Source organism: Heterodontus francisci, chromosome 27 (genome assembly GCF_036365525.1).
Source record: "Heterodontus francisci isolate sHetFra1 chromosome 27, sHetFra1.hap1, whole genome shotgun sequence".
Classification (NCBI taxonomy): domain Eukaryota; kingdom Metazoa; phylum Chordata; class Chondrichthyes; order Heterodontiformes; family Heterodontidae; genus Heterodontus; species Heterodontus francisci.
The window spans coordinates 74984866-75001816 of NC_090397.1; the positions used below are offsets into that span (position 1 = coordinate 74984866).

Genomic DNA, 16951 nt, shown 5'->3' on the forward strand with positions numbered 1-16951 from the left:
GAAAAGATTCACTAGAATGGTTCCAAGGATTAGGAACTTCAGTTATGAAGATAGATTGGAGAAGTTGGGACTGTGTTCCTTAGAGAAGAGAAGGCTGAGAGGTGATTTGATAGAGGTATTCAAAATCATGAGGGGTTTAGACAGACTAGATAGAGAGAAACTGTTTCCACTCGTGGAAGGATCGAGAACGAGAGGTCACAGATTTAAAGTAATAGGTAAGAGAAGCAAAAGTGATATGAGGAAAAACGTTTTCACGCAGTGAGTGGTTAAGGTCTGGAATGCGCTACCTGAGAGTGTGGTGGACGCAGGTTCAATCGAGGCATTCAAAAGGGAATTAGACTGTTATATTAAAAGGAAGAATGTTCAGGGTTACGGGGGGACGATGGGGGAATGGCACTAAGTGAATTGCTCATTTAGAGAGCCTGTGCAGACATGATGGGCCGAATAGCCTCATTCTGCGCTGTAACAATTTTATGATTCTGTGAGTTTTTTTGGCTCTGTATGTTGTGCTCCAACTCTGGCCTGTTGAGCATCCCGATTTTATTTGTTCCACTGTTGGCGGCCGTGCCTTTCAGCTGCTGAGACCCTCAGCTCTGGAATTCCCTCCCTAAACCTCTCCAGCTCTCTACTTCTCTCTCCTCCTTTAAGACACTCCTTAAAGCCTACATTTTTCACCAAGCTTTTGGTCTCCTCTCCTGATATCTCTCTCTGTGGCTTAACAAAGAACAAACAAAGAAAATTACAGCACAGGAACAGGCCCTTCGGCCCTCCAAGCCTGCGCCGATCCAGATCCTCTATCTAAACATGTCGCCTATTTTCTTAGGGTCTGTATCTCTTTGCTTCCTGCCCATTCATGTATCTGTCTAGATATATCTTAAAAGACGCTATCGTGCCCGCGTCTACCACCTCCGCTGGCAACGTGTTCCAGGCAACCACCACCCTCTGCGTAAAGAACTTTCCACGCATATCCCCCCTAAACTTTTCCCCTCTCACTTTGAACTCGTGACCCCTAGTATTTGAATCCCCCACTCTGGGAAAAAGCTTCTTGCTATCCACCCTGTCTATACCTCTCATGATTTTGTATACCTCAATCAGGTCCCCCCTCAACCTCCGTCTTTCTAATGAAAATAATCCTAATCTGCTCAACCTCTCTTCATAGCTGGCGCCCTCCATACCAGGCAACATCCTGGTGAACCTCCTCTGCACCCTCTCCAAAGCATCTACATCCTTTTGATAATGTGGCGACCAGAACTGCACGCAGTATTCCAAATGTGGCCGAACCAAACTCCTATACAACTGTAACGTGACCTGCCAACTCTTGTACTCAATACCCCGTCCGATGAAGGAAAGCATGCCGTATGCCTTCTTGACCACTCTATTGACCTGCGTTGCCACCTTCAGGGAACAATGGACCTGAACACCCAAGTCTCTCTGTACATCAATTTTCCCCAGGACTTTTCCATTTACTGTATAATTCACTCTTGAATTGGATCTTCCAAAATGCATCACCTCGCATTTGCCCTGATTGAACTCCATCTGCCATTTTTCTGCCCAACTCTCCAATCTATTTATATTCTGCTGTATTCTCTGACAGTCCCCTTCACTATCTGCTACTCCACCAATCTTAGTGTCGTCTGCAAACTTGCTAATCAGACCACCTATACTTTCCTTCAAATCATTTATGTATATCAGAAACAACAGTGGTCCCAGCACGGATGCCTGTGGAACACCACTGGTCACACGTCTCCATTTTGAGAAACTCCCTTCCACTGCTACTCTCTGTCTCCTGTTGCCCAGCCAGTTCTTTATCCATCTAGCTAGTACACCCTGGACCCCATGCGACTTCACTTTCTCCATCAGCCTACCATGGGGAACCTTATCAAATGCCTTACTGAAGTCCATGTATATGACATCTACAGCCCTTCCCTCATCAATCAACTTTGTCACTTCCTCAAAGAATTCGATTAAGTTGGTAAGACATGACCTTCCCTGCACAAAACCATGTTGCCTATCACTGATAAGCCCATTTTCTTCCAAATGGGAATAGATCCTATCCCTCAGTATCTTCTCCAGCAGCTTCCCTACCACTGACGTCAGGCTCACCGGTCGATAATTACCTGGATTTTTCCTGCTACCCTTCTTAAACAAGGGGACAACATTAGCAATTCTCCAGTCCTCCGGGACCTCACCCGTGTTTAAGGATGCTGCAAAGATATCTGTCAAGGCCCCAGCTATTTCCTCTCTCGCTTCCCTCAGTAACCTGGGATAGATCCCATCCGGACCTGGGGACTTGTCCACCTTAATGCCTTTTAGAATACCCAACACTCCCTCCCTCCTTATGCCGAGTTGACCGAGAGTAATCAAACATCCGTCCCTAACCTCAACATCCGTCATGTCCCTCTCCTCGGTGAATACCGATGCAAAGTACTCATTTAGAATCTCACCCATTTTCTCTGAGTCCACGCATAACTTTCCTCCTTTGTCCTTGAGTGGGCCAATCCTTTCTCTAGTTACCCTCTTTCTCCTTATATATGAATAAAAGGCTTTGGGATTTTCCTTAACCCTGTTTGCTAAAGATATTTCATGACCCCTTTTAGCCCTCTTAATTCCTCGTTTCAGATTGGTCCTACATTCCCGATATTCTTTCAAAGCTTCGTCTTTCTTCAGCCTCCTAGTCCTTATGTATGCTTCCTTTTTCCTCTTAGCTAGTCTCACAATTTCACCTGTCATCCATGGTTCCCTAATCTTGCCATTTCTATCCCTCATTTTCACAGGAACATGTCTCTCCTGCACACTAATCAACCTCTCTTTAAAAGCCTCCCACATATCAAATGTGGATTTACCTTCAAACAGCTGCTCCCAATCTACATTCCCCAGCTCCTGCCGAATTTTGGTATAGTTGGCCTTCCTCCAATTTAGCACTCTTCATTTGGGACCACTCTCGTCTTTGTCCATGAGTATTCTAAAACTTACAGAATTGCGATCACTATTCCCAAAGTAGTCCCCGACTGAAACTTCAACCACCTGGCCGGGCTCATTCCCCAACACCAGGTCCAGTATGGCCCCTTCCCGAGTTGGACTATTTACATACTGCTCTAGAAAACCCTCCTGGATGCTCCTTACAAATTCTGCTCCATCTGGACCACTAACACTAAGTGAATCCCAGTCAATTAAAATCTCCTATCACCACCACCCTGTTGCTCCTACATCTTTCCATAATCTGTTTACATATTTGTACCTCTATCTCACGCTCGCTGTTGGGAGGCCTGTAGTACAGCCCCAACATTGTTACCGCACCCTTCCTATTTCTGAGTTCTGCCCATATTGCCTCACTGCTCGAGTCCTCCATAGTGCCCTCCTTCAGCACAGCTGTGATATCCTCTTGTGTCACATTTTATTTAATATACTCATGTGAAGTACCTTGGGATGTTTTACTATATTAAAGGTGCTATATAAATACAAATTATTGTTGTTCTCTTAATTTCACATCAGCAACTGTGAAGCAGGACAGTGATAATAGAGATAGGCTCATATCTTAGGACAGCCATTTAGCTAGTTGATTGGCCTACCATGGCACATAGGGATATGTTGGAAGTTCATTTCATCAGTATCAACCTCAGTCAGGACATCGATAGAAAAAATCTGGGTGGGAGCGATCTCACTTCTTATTGTGAGAGTCAATGGGCCAGAGGTAGAGGGTAATGGTATTGTTACAGCTGTATCTTTCACAGATTGGAGGTCACTGTGCTCTATCAGTTCATTGTGTAGTAACTGAATAAAATTAGCTATCTAATACTGATTACAGAAGCAATACTGTGACTCTGTATGTATTTGAAAGCTAGAATCTAGCATAAAGTGGCAATACAGCCTGCTGACTATTGTATATAAATTGTAAGGTCTCACATTGGAGATCTCTGGAAGCCCTACCTTCTGTATTGCTGCTGTAAACTGAACCTTTATTATCGACTCCCTCTAGTGGCACACTGCACATGCTACACCAAGCATGCACTGTGGCCTCAAATAAACAATACACAACATACTAAATGAACAATGAATGGACAATACTTCTTTGGCCTCCTTGTCTCGAGAGACAATGGGTAAGCGCTTGGAGGTGGTCAGTGGTTTGTGAAGCCGTGCCTGGAGTGGCTATAAAGGCCAATTCTAGAGTGACAAACTCTTCCACAGGTGCTGCAGATAAAATTGGTTGTTGGGGCTGTTACACAGTTGGTTCTCTCCTTGCGCTTCTGTCTTTTTTCCTGCCAACTGCTAAGTTGAACAATACACTACATAAATAAACCTCATTACAATATGTAGCACTGACAGCCCTGGATGCAGGTTTCTTTCACCTCTAAGATGGAAAATTGTATGGTGTACAAAGGACAAAAACCATAAGTTGAACAAAATTTAAAAGAATCCAATTTCAGCTTGGTTTAAGCCAAGATCATCTCCAGTCTTTCCCCCTAACTACTGTAGATTTCCACTCTGTAATTTTGCTGCAAAGTGGAAGTAGGAAATCCAGATGTTCTTATTACTTGTGGATTTCATTCTAGCGAAATGGATGTCTGTTTGCTTCTTCTTCGCCTGTAACTGATGTAATTAAATGTCAGCAAATAAATTATCGTAATTGAAATGAAATGCTCCCCTCAAGGAGAAAGGAATGAGAAATTAGACAAGGGTCACAGTTGATTTGATTTGAATTTAATACAAACCTTCAAATGCATCAAGAGAAGCAAAACTGCAACTTTATCATATCTTCATTCTGTCTGGTTCATTCAAACATTGCAGTGGCAATAATGCTTTTCCTGCTGAAATTATAGGATATTTATTTTAAATTGCCTCCTCATGGCAGTTTCACTGAAACATTTGGCTTCCCAGTCACCACATGCTTATCTGAGATGCAGATTGACAGTACAGGTCTGAGTTTTCATTTGATTGACTATCATTTCAAGCCTCTCCACTTAAACAACTGCAGGTACATTTTCAGAACATATACCATACACTCATGGAAACACAATGTTATAAGAAAAATGCACAGCTGTGGAATGGCACTTTCTAAATGTCATCAGTGATCAAATTGCCTTCTCAATAAAAGTCATTTTTATATTCTTGGCTTCATCTTTAATTACATCCTTTCGATAAATATAATGAATTCCATTAGGCTCTGATTATAAATTAATCTCCATAAATTCAAGTTAGTTTATTTTTTTGAACCTTTGTCATCTTTTTCTTTCTAAGGCGCTGATTGACTTGTCTAATACCTCACACTTTGATAACACACTGAGGTGGTATCCACTAAAGGAACAAGCAGAAAATATTGACCATGCAAGGTCCCATTCTGGTCAAAGCAGCCAGCAGTCGCCAAAACCATCAGTTATCAAGAGTCGGAGCCATGGTATCTTCCCAGATCCATCGAAGGGTATGTGACACTCTTTCCATATTTCTCTGAAGTGCTTAAGCAATTCCTTCTTTGCTGATGCCTCTGGTCATCTCATGTATTTATATTTTATGCCACTGCAAAGGAGAAAGAGTCTTTCTCTTTCATTTGTTGCTGTACCAAAAAATATTTAGGGAATATTTAGAGACAGAGAAGGGAATCTATGTGTGGAGCCAGAGGAAATGGGCAAGGTACTAAATGAGTACTTTGCATCAGTATTCACCAAAGAGAAGGACATGGTGGATGATGAGCCTAGGGAAGGGAGTGTAGATAGTCTCAGTCATCTCATTATCAAAAAGGAGGAGGTGTTGTGTGTCTTGCAAAGCATTAAGGTAGATAAGTCCCCAGGGCCTGATGGGATCTACCTCAGAATACTAAGGGAGGCAAGGGAAGAAATTGCTGGGGCCTTGACAGAAATCTTTGCATCCTCATTGGCTACAGGTGAGGTCCCAGAGGACTGGCGAATAGCCAATGTTGTTCCTTTGTTTAAGAAGGGTGGCAAGGATAATCCAGGAAATTATAGGCCTGGGGAGCCTTAAGTCGGTGGTCGGGAAATTATTAGAGAGGATTCTTCGGGACAGGATTTACTCCCATTTGGAAACAAACAAACCTTTTAGCGAGTGGCAGCATGGTTTTGTGAAGGGGAGGTCGTGTCTCACTAATTTGATTGAGTTTTTTGAGGAAGTGACAAAGATGATTGATGAAGGAAGGGCAGTGGATGTTATCTATATGGACTTCAGTAAAGCCTTTGACAAGGTCCCTGATGGCAGACTGGTACAAAAGGTGAAGTCACACGGGATCAGAGGTGAGCTGGCAAGATGGATACAGAACTGGCTCTGTCATAGAAGACAGAGGGTAGCAGTGGAAGGGTGCTTTTCTGAATGGAGGGATGTGACGAGTGGCATTCCGCAGGGATCAGTGCTGGGACCTTTTCTGTTTGTAGTATATATAAATGATTTGGAGGAAAATGTAGCTGGGTCTGATTAGTAAGTTTGCGGATGACACAAAGGTTGGAGGAGTTGCGGATAGTGATGAGGATTGTCAGAGAATACAGCAGGATATAGATCGGTTGGAGACTTGGGCAGAGAAATGGCAGATGGAGTTTAATCCGGACAAATGGGAGGTAATGCATTTTGGAAGGTCTAATGCAGGTGGGAAGTATACAGTAAATGGCAGAACCCTTAGGAGTATTGACAGGCAGAGAGATCTGGGCGTACAGGTCCACAGGTCACTGGAAGTGGCAACGCAGGTGGATAAGGTAGTCAAGAAGGCATATGGCATGCTTGCCTTCATCGGCCGGGGCATAGAGTATAAAAATTGGCAAGTCATGCTGCAGCTGTACAGAACTTTAGTTAGGCCACACTTAGAATATTGCGTGCAATTCTGGTCGCCACACTACCAGAACGACGTGGAGGCTTTGGAGAGGGTACAGAGGAGGTTTACCAGGATGTTGCCTGGTCTGGAGGGCATTAGCTATGAGGAGAGGTTGGATAAACTCGGATTGTTTTCACTGGAGCGACGGAGGTGGAGGGGCGACATGATAGAGGTTTACAAAGTTATGAGCGGCATGGACAGAGTGGATAATCAGAAGCTTTTTCCTAGGGTGGAAGAGTCAGTTACTAGGGGACATAGGTTTAAGGTGCGAGGGGCAAAGTTTAGAGGGGATGTGCAAGGCAAGTTCTTCACACAAAGGGTGGTGAGTGCCTGGAACTTGCTGCCGGGGGAGGTGGTGGAAGCAGGTACGATAGCGACGTTTAAGAGGCATCTTGACAAATACATGAATAGGATGGGAATAGAGGGATACGGACCCCGGAAGTGCAGAAGGTTTTAGTTTAGGCAGGCATCAAGATCGGCGCAGGCTTGGAGGGCCGAATGGCCTGTTCCTGTGCTGTACTGTTCTTTGTTCTTTGAAGAAGACTGGCAAGTAGAGGAAGGTACATTGCCGAGCAATGAGGAGCACCCTCATTCCAGAACTACAAAAAGTATACTTTGTGGTTCCAGCATTCAGTAGCCGATTGAATGTAAATGTCTGAAACAGAAATAGTTGCCTTCATGTTTTTTAAATTTTTCCAGACTTAAATGTAATATTGCAGTAAACAAGATTCTGGGATACATTTTTGGGCATTGGAGCACAAGGCCAAGCAAGTTGCTTTGAGTTGCCATGGAAATAAAATGTTGTTTGGTTGCAAACACATCAAGACATCTTTCAGCTTGTTGGTGTTGTCTGACTGAGTAATTTGAGGGATCTGGTCTGGATGGCTGAATTGATTTATTAACAATCTTATGATAAGCAAGTGTTACGATCACATTCGGGACAGTTATCTTTTAAAAATAGAAAATTGAATTTCCAGTTATTGCTGAATTACGCCACAAGATTTCATGTTTTAAACAAAAAACTTACCTGTGCAAAAGTCAAATAAAGCAAAACACTACTATCTTAATACTACAATTTGGAAACATTTAAAATGTTAATTTAAAATCTCAACAGAATGTGAAAACGTATACTTCAAACTCTAAATCTCAACAGAATCTCCTGTTTGACTGTTAGTTTTATATTTGTTCCTGCGATGTGGGTGTCGTTGGCTAAGTCAGCATTTATTACCCATCCCTAATTGCCCTTGAGAAAGTGGTGGTGAGCTGCCTTCTTGAACCACGACAGTCCATGTAGGGTAGGTACCAATAAATTTCTAACAGGAATTGACAGGGTAGATGCAGGAAGGATGTTCCCGATGGTGGGGGAGTCCAGAACCAGGGGGCATAGTCTAACGATACGGGGTAAACCTTTCAGGACTGAGATGAGGAGACATTTCTTCACCCAGAGAGTGGTGAACCTGTGGAATTCGCTACCACAGAAAGCAGTTGAGGCCAAAACATTGTATGTTTTCAAGAAGGAGTTAGATATAGCTCTTGGGGTGAAAGGGATCAAAGGATATGGGGGGAAAGCAGGAACAGGTTACTAAGTTGGATGATCGGCTGTGATCATAATGAATGGCGGAGCAGGCTCGAAGGGCCGAAAGGCCTACTCCTGCTCCTATTTTCTATGTCTATGTACACCCACAGTGCTGTTACGAAGGGAGTTCCGGGATTATGACCCAGCAACAGTGAAGGAACACAGATATATATGGTGTGTGGCTTGGAGGGGAACTTGCAGGTGGTGGTGTTCCCATGCATCTGCTGCCCTTGTCCTTCTAGGTGGTAGAGGTTGCAGTTTGGAAGGTGCTGTCGAAGGAGCCTTGGTGCATTGCTGCAGTGCATCTTGTAAATGGTACACACGGCTGCCACTGAGTGTCGGTGATGGAGGGAGTGAATGTTTGGCGATGGGGTGCCAATCAAGCGGGCTGCTTTGTCCTGGATGGTGTCGAGATTCTTGAATGTTGTTGGACCTGCACCCATCCAGGCAAGTGGAGAGTATTCCATCACACTCCTGACTTGTGCCTTGTAGATGGTGGACAGGCTTTGGGGAGTCAGGAGGTGAGTTACTCGCCGCAGGATTCCGAGCCTCTGACCTGCTCTTGTAGCCACAGCATTTATATGGCTACTCCAGTTCAGTTTCTGGTCAATGGTAACCCCCAGGATATTGATAGTGGGAGATTCAGTGATGGTAATGCCATTGAATGTCAAGGGGAGATGGTTAGATTCTCTCTTGTTGGAGATGGTCATTGCCTGGTACTTGTGTGGCACGAATGCTACTTGCCACTTATTTGCCCAAGCCTGGATATTGTCCAGGCCTTGCTGCATTTTCACCCCCAAAATTCCCCTATTCATTACGGGATCTTGGTGTTTGTTCATTTTTGTGACCAATCCAAGGTGTGCAACAGCTCTTAGGAATTCACTTCTATTTCCTTACTTTCTCAGCTGTTTTCAGACATCAGATCTCCTGGATCTGGGCTTCCCAGCTTGAGCCTTACCCAAAACAGAAACACCCCTGGTTCCAGGTGGCCTCTTCGCTCCTGAGTCCAACTGACTTCCAAAAACCAACTGACTGACTGGACTGGATTTTCAAGTGTCCTCAATGCTGGGAATGGTGGCAGTGGAGGCATGAAGATGGCAATGGATGATGCCACCGACCCTTATGCTGGCAGGGCCCGTCCCGATCTCGGTGGCGGTGCTGAGGCCCCGTGGCAGCCACCCCACCGCTTGGCGACGGGACCTGCGTTATAACATGCAATGGGTACTTACCTTTAATTAATATGCAGGCCGCAGCAATTCTGCCAGCAGGTTTGGATCTTCATTCCGGCGCCTGGTATTGCCGCGCCTTCGAATCTCCATTCAGGGAAACAGACGCCGTGGTCAGGGACGGCTCGCCCACCCGGTCCACGTCATTGAGGGGCGTGAGCGACCACCCTAGCCATGCTAATGAGCTGCTGCATTGGGAATTGCAGTGGTTCTGGAACGTGGGCCCCGTGTGCGCGGGCTGAAAATGTTTCCTCCCGCTGCCTATTTCAGCGTTGGGCTTTTAAAATGCAGTCCACTGTGTCAGCAAGCAAACAGATCAAGAAACCAACAGACACCCCATTGCGTCATTTATCTCCATAGCAATGTGGTACACGTTGGATGTCGCAGATAGCAACTAAAACTAATTATTTCCAACTCCAAATCTTCTCTTTGATCTGGGAAATCAGATGAATAATTTAAACTGAGTGAGGGAGCTGCAGACACACTGGGCTGAATTTTTACAGCTTGCCTCAAAAATGGCACAGCGTCTGCGCGAGATTTGCCGCTGAGCCGCTGTGATATTTAGCGCGGTGGCTCATTTACATGGAGGGGGCAGAACGCCCTCCCCCGATGGCAGAGAAGCGGTAGGCGCACCGTCCCCGACAACAGCACCACACTGGCACTGGTGCCATTTTTAAAAGGCTTCAGGCCCTTTCGCATCATTTGCATTTTTAAAGTCACAGCATTTTAAAAAATAAAATTACACATTTATTCCCTGTTCCAATCCCCTCTCCACCGCCCACCCCCCCCCCCCCCACCCAATGACTACTCAGTTTAATTTTTGTACTCTCCCCCTCCAAAAAGTAAACTCTTGATCCTGATCGCCCCCTCCAAACTTTCTTTACTTTCACCTTCAACCCCTTCCCACCTTTGCCAATTACGTTAGTTTTTGCTATTCCTTCCCCACTCCACCCTGAAAACTTCACTCCTCCCCCTCCCCACCAGTGTTCCGCCTCGGATCTCCGAATGGCAATCCGAAGGTGTGGGAGTTCCAGCAGCCGGCCTGAATATCGGAGCAGGATGGCCGTCGCTACAAGGTAGGTCATTATACAAGTAATTTAAATTAATTAACATATTTTAATTAGGTCCCCATTGCTGAGCGGCGGGGGGAGGGGCCGTCATGCGGCCTTGCCATCGGCGGTAGTATGGGGTGGAGTCCTCCCGGCGTCGAGACCTCTGGCAGGCCTCTCCCGGAAATATTTTACAGGCCTCCTCTGCCTTGAGCCTGCACATCGGGGGGCTGATAAAATCCAGCCCACTTTCTCCATCAACAAGTTAAGAGGGGTTCCCATTGTGCAGGGTCTTCACAGTTCCCAGTATAACCTTACAAAATAAACATGGGCTTCCCTTTGATTTGGAATCACCCTCTGTTTGTTTGCCAGCTTCTTAAACCTCTGTTTTCATTGGTCAATTTTTTTTTTATTCATTCAGGGATGTGGGCGTTGCTGGCCAGGTCAGCATTTATTGCCCATCCCTATTTGCCCTTGAGAAGGTGGTGGTGAGCTGCCTTCTTGAACTGCTGCAGTCCATGTGAGGTAGGTACACTCACAGTGTTGTTAGGAAGGGAGTTCCAGGATTTTGACCCAACGACAGTGAAGGAACAGATATATCGTTCCAAGTCAGGATGGTGTGTGACTTGGAGGGGAACTTGCAGGTGATGGTGTTCCCATGCATTTGCTGCCCTTGTCCTTCTAGTTGGTAGAGGTCGTGGGTTTGGAAGGTGCTGTCTAAGGAGCCTTGGTGCATTGCTGCAGAGTATCTTGTAGATGGTACACACTGCTGCCACTGTGCGTCGGTGGTGGAGGGAGTGAATGTTTGTGGATCGGGTGCCAATCAAGCGGGCCGCTTTGTCCTGGATGTTGTCGAGCTTCTTGAGTGTTGTTGGAGCTGCACCCATCCAGGCAAGTGGAGAGTATTCCATCACACTCCGACTGGTGCCTTGTAGATGGTGGACAGGCTTTGGTGGGTCAGGAGGTGAGTTACTCGCCTCAGGATTCCTAGCCTCTGACCTGCTCTTGTAGGCACGGTATTTATATGGCTACTCCAGTTCAGTTTCTGGTCAATGGTAGTCCCGAGGATGTTGATAGTGGGGGATTCAGTGATGGTAATGCTGTTGAATGTCAAGAGGAGATGGCTAGATTCTCTCTTGTTGGAGATGGTCATTGCCTGGCACTTGTGTGGCACGAATGTTACTTGCCACTTATCAGCCCAAGCCTGGATATTGTCCAGGTCTTGCTGCATTTCTACACAGACTGTTTCAGTATCTGAGGAGTCACGAATGGTGCTGAACATTGTGCAATCATCAGCAAACATCCCCACTTCTGACCTTATGATTGAAGGAAGGTCATTGATGAAGCAGCTGAAGATGGTTGGGCCTAGGACACTACCCTGAGGAACTCCTGCAGTGATGTCCTGGAGCTCAGATGATTGGCCTCCAACAATCACAACCATCATCCTTTGCGCTCGGTATGACTCCAACCAGCAGAGGGTTTTCCCCCTGATTCCCATTGACTCCAGTTCTGCTAGGGCTCCTTGAAGCCATACTCGGTCAAATGCTGCCTTGATGTCAAGGGCAGTCACTCTCACCTCACCTCTTGAGTTCAGCTGTTTTGTCTATGTTTGAACCAAGGCCGAAATGAGGTCAGGAGCTGAGTGGCCCTGGTGGAACCCAAACTGAGCATCACTGAGCAGGTTATTGCTAAGCAAGTGAAATTTGATTGATTTTTTTGAGCATGTGACCAGGTGTGTAGATGAGGGTAGTGCAGTTGATGTAGTTTACATGGATTTCAGCAAAGCCTTTGACAAGGTCCCACATGGGAGACTTATCAAGAAAGCAAATGCACATGGGATATAAGGTAACTTGATAAGGTGGATTCAAAATTGGCTTAGCTGTAGGAGACAGAGAGTGATGACAGACGGCTGTTTTAGTGACTGGAAGCCAGTGTCCAGTGGCGTACCACAGGGATCTGTGCTGGGTCCCCTATTGTTTGTCATTTATATTAACGACATAGATGACTATGTGGGGAGTCGGATCAGTAAGTTTGCGGATGACACAAAGATTGGCCGTGTGGTTAACAGTGAGGTGGAGTGTCTTAGGTTACAGGAAGATATAGACGGGATGGTCAAATGGGCAGAAAAGTGGCAGATGGAATTTAACCCTGAAAAGTGTGAGGTGATACACTTTGGAAGGAGTAATGTGACACGGAAGTATTCAATGAATGGCCTGACACTGGGAAGTTCCGAGAAACAAAGGGACCTTGGCATGTTTGTCCATAGATCTCTGAAGGCAGAAGGGCAGGTTAATAGGGTGGTGAAAAAGGCATATGGGACACTTGCCTTTATCAATCGAGGCATAGATTACAAAAGCAGGGAGGTCATGTTGGAGTTGTATAGAACTTTGGTAAGGCCACAGCTGGAGTACTGTGTGCAATTCTGGTCGCCACATTATAGGAAGGATGTGATTGCATTGGAGGGGGTGCAGAGGCGATTCACCAGGATGTTGCCTGGGATGGAACATTTAAGCTATGAAGGATAGGCTTGGGTTGTTTTCACTGGAGCGGAGAAGACTGAGAGGTGACCTGATCGAGGTGTCCAAGATTATGAGGGGCATGGACAGGGTGGATAGGGAGCAGCTGTTCACCTTAGTTGAAGGGTCAGTTACGAGGGATCACAAGTTTAAGATGAGGGGCGGGAGGTTTAAGGGGGATTTGAGGACGAACTTTTTTACCCAGAGGGTGGTGACGGTCTGGAATGCCCTGCCTGGGAGGGTGGCAGAGGCGGGTTGCCTCACGTCCTTTAAAAGGTACCTGGATGAGCGCTTGGCACGTCATAACATTCAAGGCTATGGGCCAAGTGCTGGCAAATGGGATTAGGTTGACAGGTCAGGTGTTTTAATGCATCGGTGCAGACTCGATGGGCTGAAGGGCCTCTTCTGCACTGTATTATTCTGTGATTCTGTGAAGTGCCGCTTGATGGCACTGTTGATGACACCTTCCATCACTTTACTGATGATAGAGAGTAGGCTGATGGGGCGGTAATTGGCCGGGTTGGACTTGTCCTGCTTTTTGTGTACAGGACATACCTGGGCAATTTTCCACATTGCAGGATAGATGCCAGTGTTGTAGCTGTACCGGAACAGCTTGGCTAGGGACGCGGCAAGTTCTGGAGCACAGGTCTTCAGTACTATTGCCGGAATATTATCTGGGCCCATAGCTTTTGCAGTATCCAGTGCCTTCAGTCGTTTCTTGATATCACACGGAGTGAATCGAATTGGCTGAAGTCTGGCATCTGTGATGCTGGCAACTTCAGGAGGAGGCCGAGATGGATCATCAACTCGGCACTTCTGGCTGAAGATTGTTGCAAATGCTTCAGCCTTATCTTTTGCACTGATGTGCTGGGCTCCCCCATCATTGAGGATGGGGATATTTGTGGAGCCACCTCCTCCAGTTAGTTTAATTGTCCACCACCATTCACAGCTGAATGTGGCAGGACTGCAGAATTTAGATCTGATCCGTTGGTTATGGGATCGCTTAGCTCTGTCTATCGCATGCTGCTTACACAGTTTGGCACGCAGATTGTCCTGTGTTGTCGCTTCACCAGGTTGACACCTCATTTTGAGATATGCCTGGTGCTGCTCCTGGTATGCCCTCCTGCACTCTTCATTGAACCAGGGTTGGTCTCCTATCTTGATGGTAATGGTAGAGTGGGGGATATGCCGGGCCATGAGGTTACAGATTGTGGTTGAGTACAATTCTGCTGCTGCTGATGGCCCACAGCGCCTCATGGATGACCAGTTTTGCATTGCTAGATCTGTTCGAAATCTATCCCATTTAGCACGGTGGTAGTGCCACACAACACGATGGATGGTATTCTCAAAGTGAAGGCGGGACTTCGTCTCCACAAGGACTGTGTGGTGGTCACTCCTACCAATACAGTCATGGACAGAAGCATCTGCGGCAGGCAGATTGGTGAGGACGAGGTCAAGTATGCTTTTCCCTCGTGTTGGTTCCCTCACCACTTGCTGCAGACACAGTTTAGCAGCTATGTCCTTGAGGACTCGGCCAGCTCGGTCAGTAGTGGTGCTACCAAGCCACTCTTGGTGATGGACATTGAAGTCCCCCCACCCAGAGTACATTTTGTGCCCTTGCCACCCTCAGTGCTTCCTCCAAGTTGTGTTCAACATGGAGGAGTACTGAGTCATCAGTTGAGGGAGGGCGGTAGGTGATAATCAGTAGGAGGTTACCTTGCCCATGTTTGACCTGATGCCATGAGACTTCAAGGGGTCCGGAGTCGATGTTGAGGACTCCCAGGGCAACTCCCTCCCTCCTGTATACCACCGTGCCACCACCTTTTGTGAGTCTGTCCTGCCAGTAGGACAGGACACACCCAGGGATGGTGATGGCAGTGTCTGGGATATTGTCTGTAAGGTATGATTCCGTGAGTATGACTATGTCAGGCTGTTGCTTGACTAGTCTGTGGGACAGCTCTCTCAATTTTGACACAAGCCCCCAGATATTAGTAAGGAGGGATTTGCAGGGTTGACGAGGCTGGGTTTGTCGTTGTCGTTTCTGGTGCCTCGGTCGATGCCGGGTGGTCCGTCCAGTTTCATTCCTTTTTATTGTCTTCGTAGTGGTCAGATACAACTGAGTGGCTTGCTAGGCCATTTCAGAGGGCATGTAAGAGTTAACCACATTGCTGTGGGTCTGGAGTCACATGTCGGCCAGACCAGCTAAGGACAGCAGATTTCCTTCCCTAAAGGACATTAGTGAGCAAGATGGGTTTTTACAACAATCGACAATCTAATCATGGCCATCATTAGACTAGCTTTTAATTCCAGATTTATTAATTAAATTCAAATTCCACCTTCTGCTGTGGTGGGATTTGAACCCATGTCCCCAGAGCAATACCCTGGATCCCTGGGTTACTAGTCCAGTGATAATACCACTGTGCCACTGCCTATCCTGAATTAAAAGTTACCTTTAGAAAATTATATTCTGAACCATGAACCAGATGATCATAACACAAGGCAAAGGAGCCACAAAACAAACTGTTGTTTACACCACATTGCTGTTGCTATCATATTTGATAATTCCATAATCTGTCAACTTTTCACTAAGATAATTGTATTTTTTCTGATTTTACTGTATTAAGTAAGAGCATTCGAGATAAGAACAAATAAAAACAGTGCAGTCCATATCCCTTTGTACTCATCCAGCCCAGCTCAGGGCCTTTTCCAATTACCTTATTGTTCTGTGCGGTTATAACACAGGTTGTATCATTGTGTAAAGAAAAACCCTGCTTTGACTAGTGATTGTCAATAAGCAATTTGCACTCCCACTATTTATCCAGCAGGAGTGTGAAGGAAGGGCCAGACAACAGGCCCAGACCTGAACATACTGCTGGAATCACATGGTCAAGGACTTTTAGAGCTAATAATTCTCAATTTTCTGCCTATTAACGATGAATAGGGAGTCCAATATCTTCATGCAAGTGGAGGCAATGTGGTTCTTAAGGTGGGGGAAGAAAATAAAATTAGAATTAGAATTAGAATTAGAACATTACAGCGCAGTACAGGCCCTTCGGCCCTCGATGTTGCGCCGATCATCTGACCTACACTATTCCATTTTCATCCATATGTCTATCCAATGACCACTTAAATGCCCTTAAAGTTGGCAAGTCTACTACTGTTGCAGGCAGGGCGTTCCACGCCCCTACTACTCTCTGCGTAAAGAAACTACCTCTGACATCTGTCCTATATCTTTCACCCCTCAACTTAAAGCTATGTCCCCTCGTGTTTGCCATCATCATCCGAGGAAAAAGACTCTCACTATCCACCCTATCTAACCCTCTGATTATCTTGTATTTCTCTATTAAGTCACCTCTCCTCCTGCTTCTCTCTAACGAAAACAACCCCAAGTCCCTCAGCCTTTCCTCGTAAGACCTTCCTTCCATACCAGGCAACATCCTAGTAAATCTCCTCTGCACCCTTTCCAAAGCTTCCACATCCTTCCTATAATGCGGTGACCAGAACTGCACGCAATACTCAAGGTGCGGCCTCACCAGAGTTCTGTACAGCTGCATCATGACCTCGTGGCTCCGAAACTCGATCCCCCTACTAATAAAAGCTAACACACCATATGCCTTCTTAACAGCCCTATTAACCTGGGTAGCAACTTTCAGGGATTTATGTACCTGGACACCAAGATCTCTCTGCTCATCTACACTACCAAGAATCTTCCCATTAGCCCAGTACTCTGCATTGCTGTTACTACTTCCAAAGTGAACTCACTTTGAGACTCACTC

General features: G+C 46.0%; 1 protein-coding gene across 1 annotated transcript in view; it reads left to right on the forward strand.

Moving 5' to 3' along the window:
- LOC137384960 (protein piccolo-like) overlaps positions 1-16951 on the forward strand; it is a 631016-nt gene that overhangs the window by 431100 nt on the left and 182965 nt on the right. Inside the window, exon 21 of the mRNA XM_068059672.1 lies at positions 5236-5416. Within this exon, the coding sequence (XP_067915773.1) occupies positions 5236-5416 (181 nt within the window). The remainder of the gene's footprint in view (positions 1-5235; positions 5417-16951) is intronic.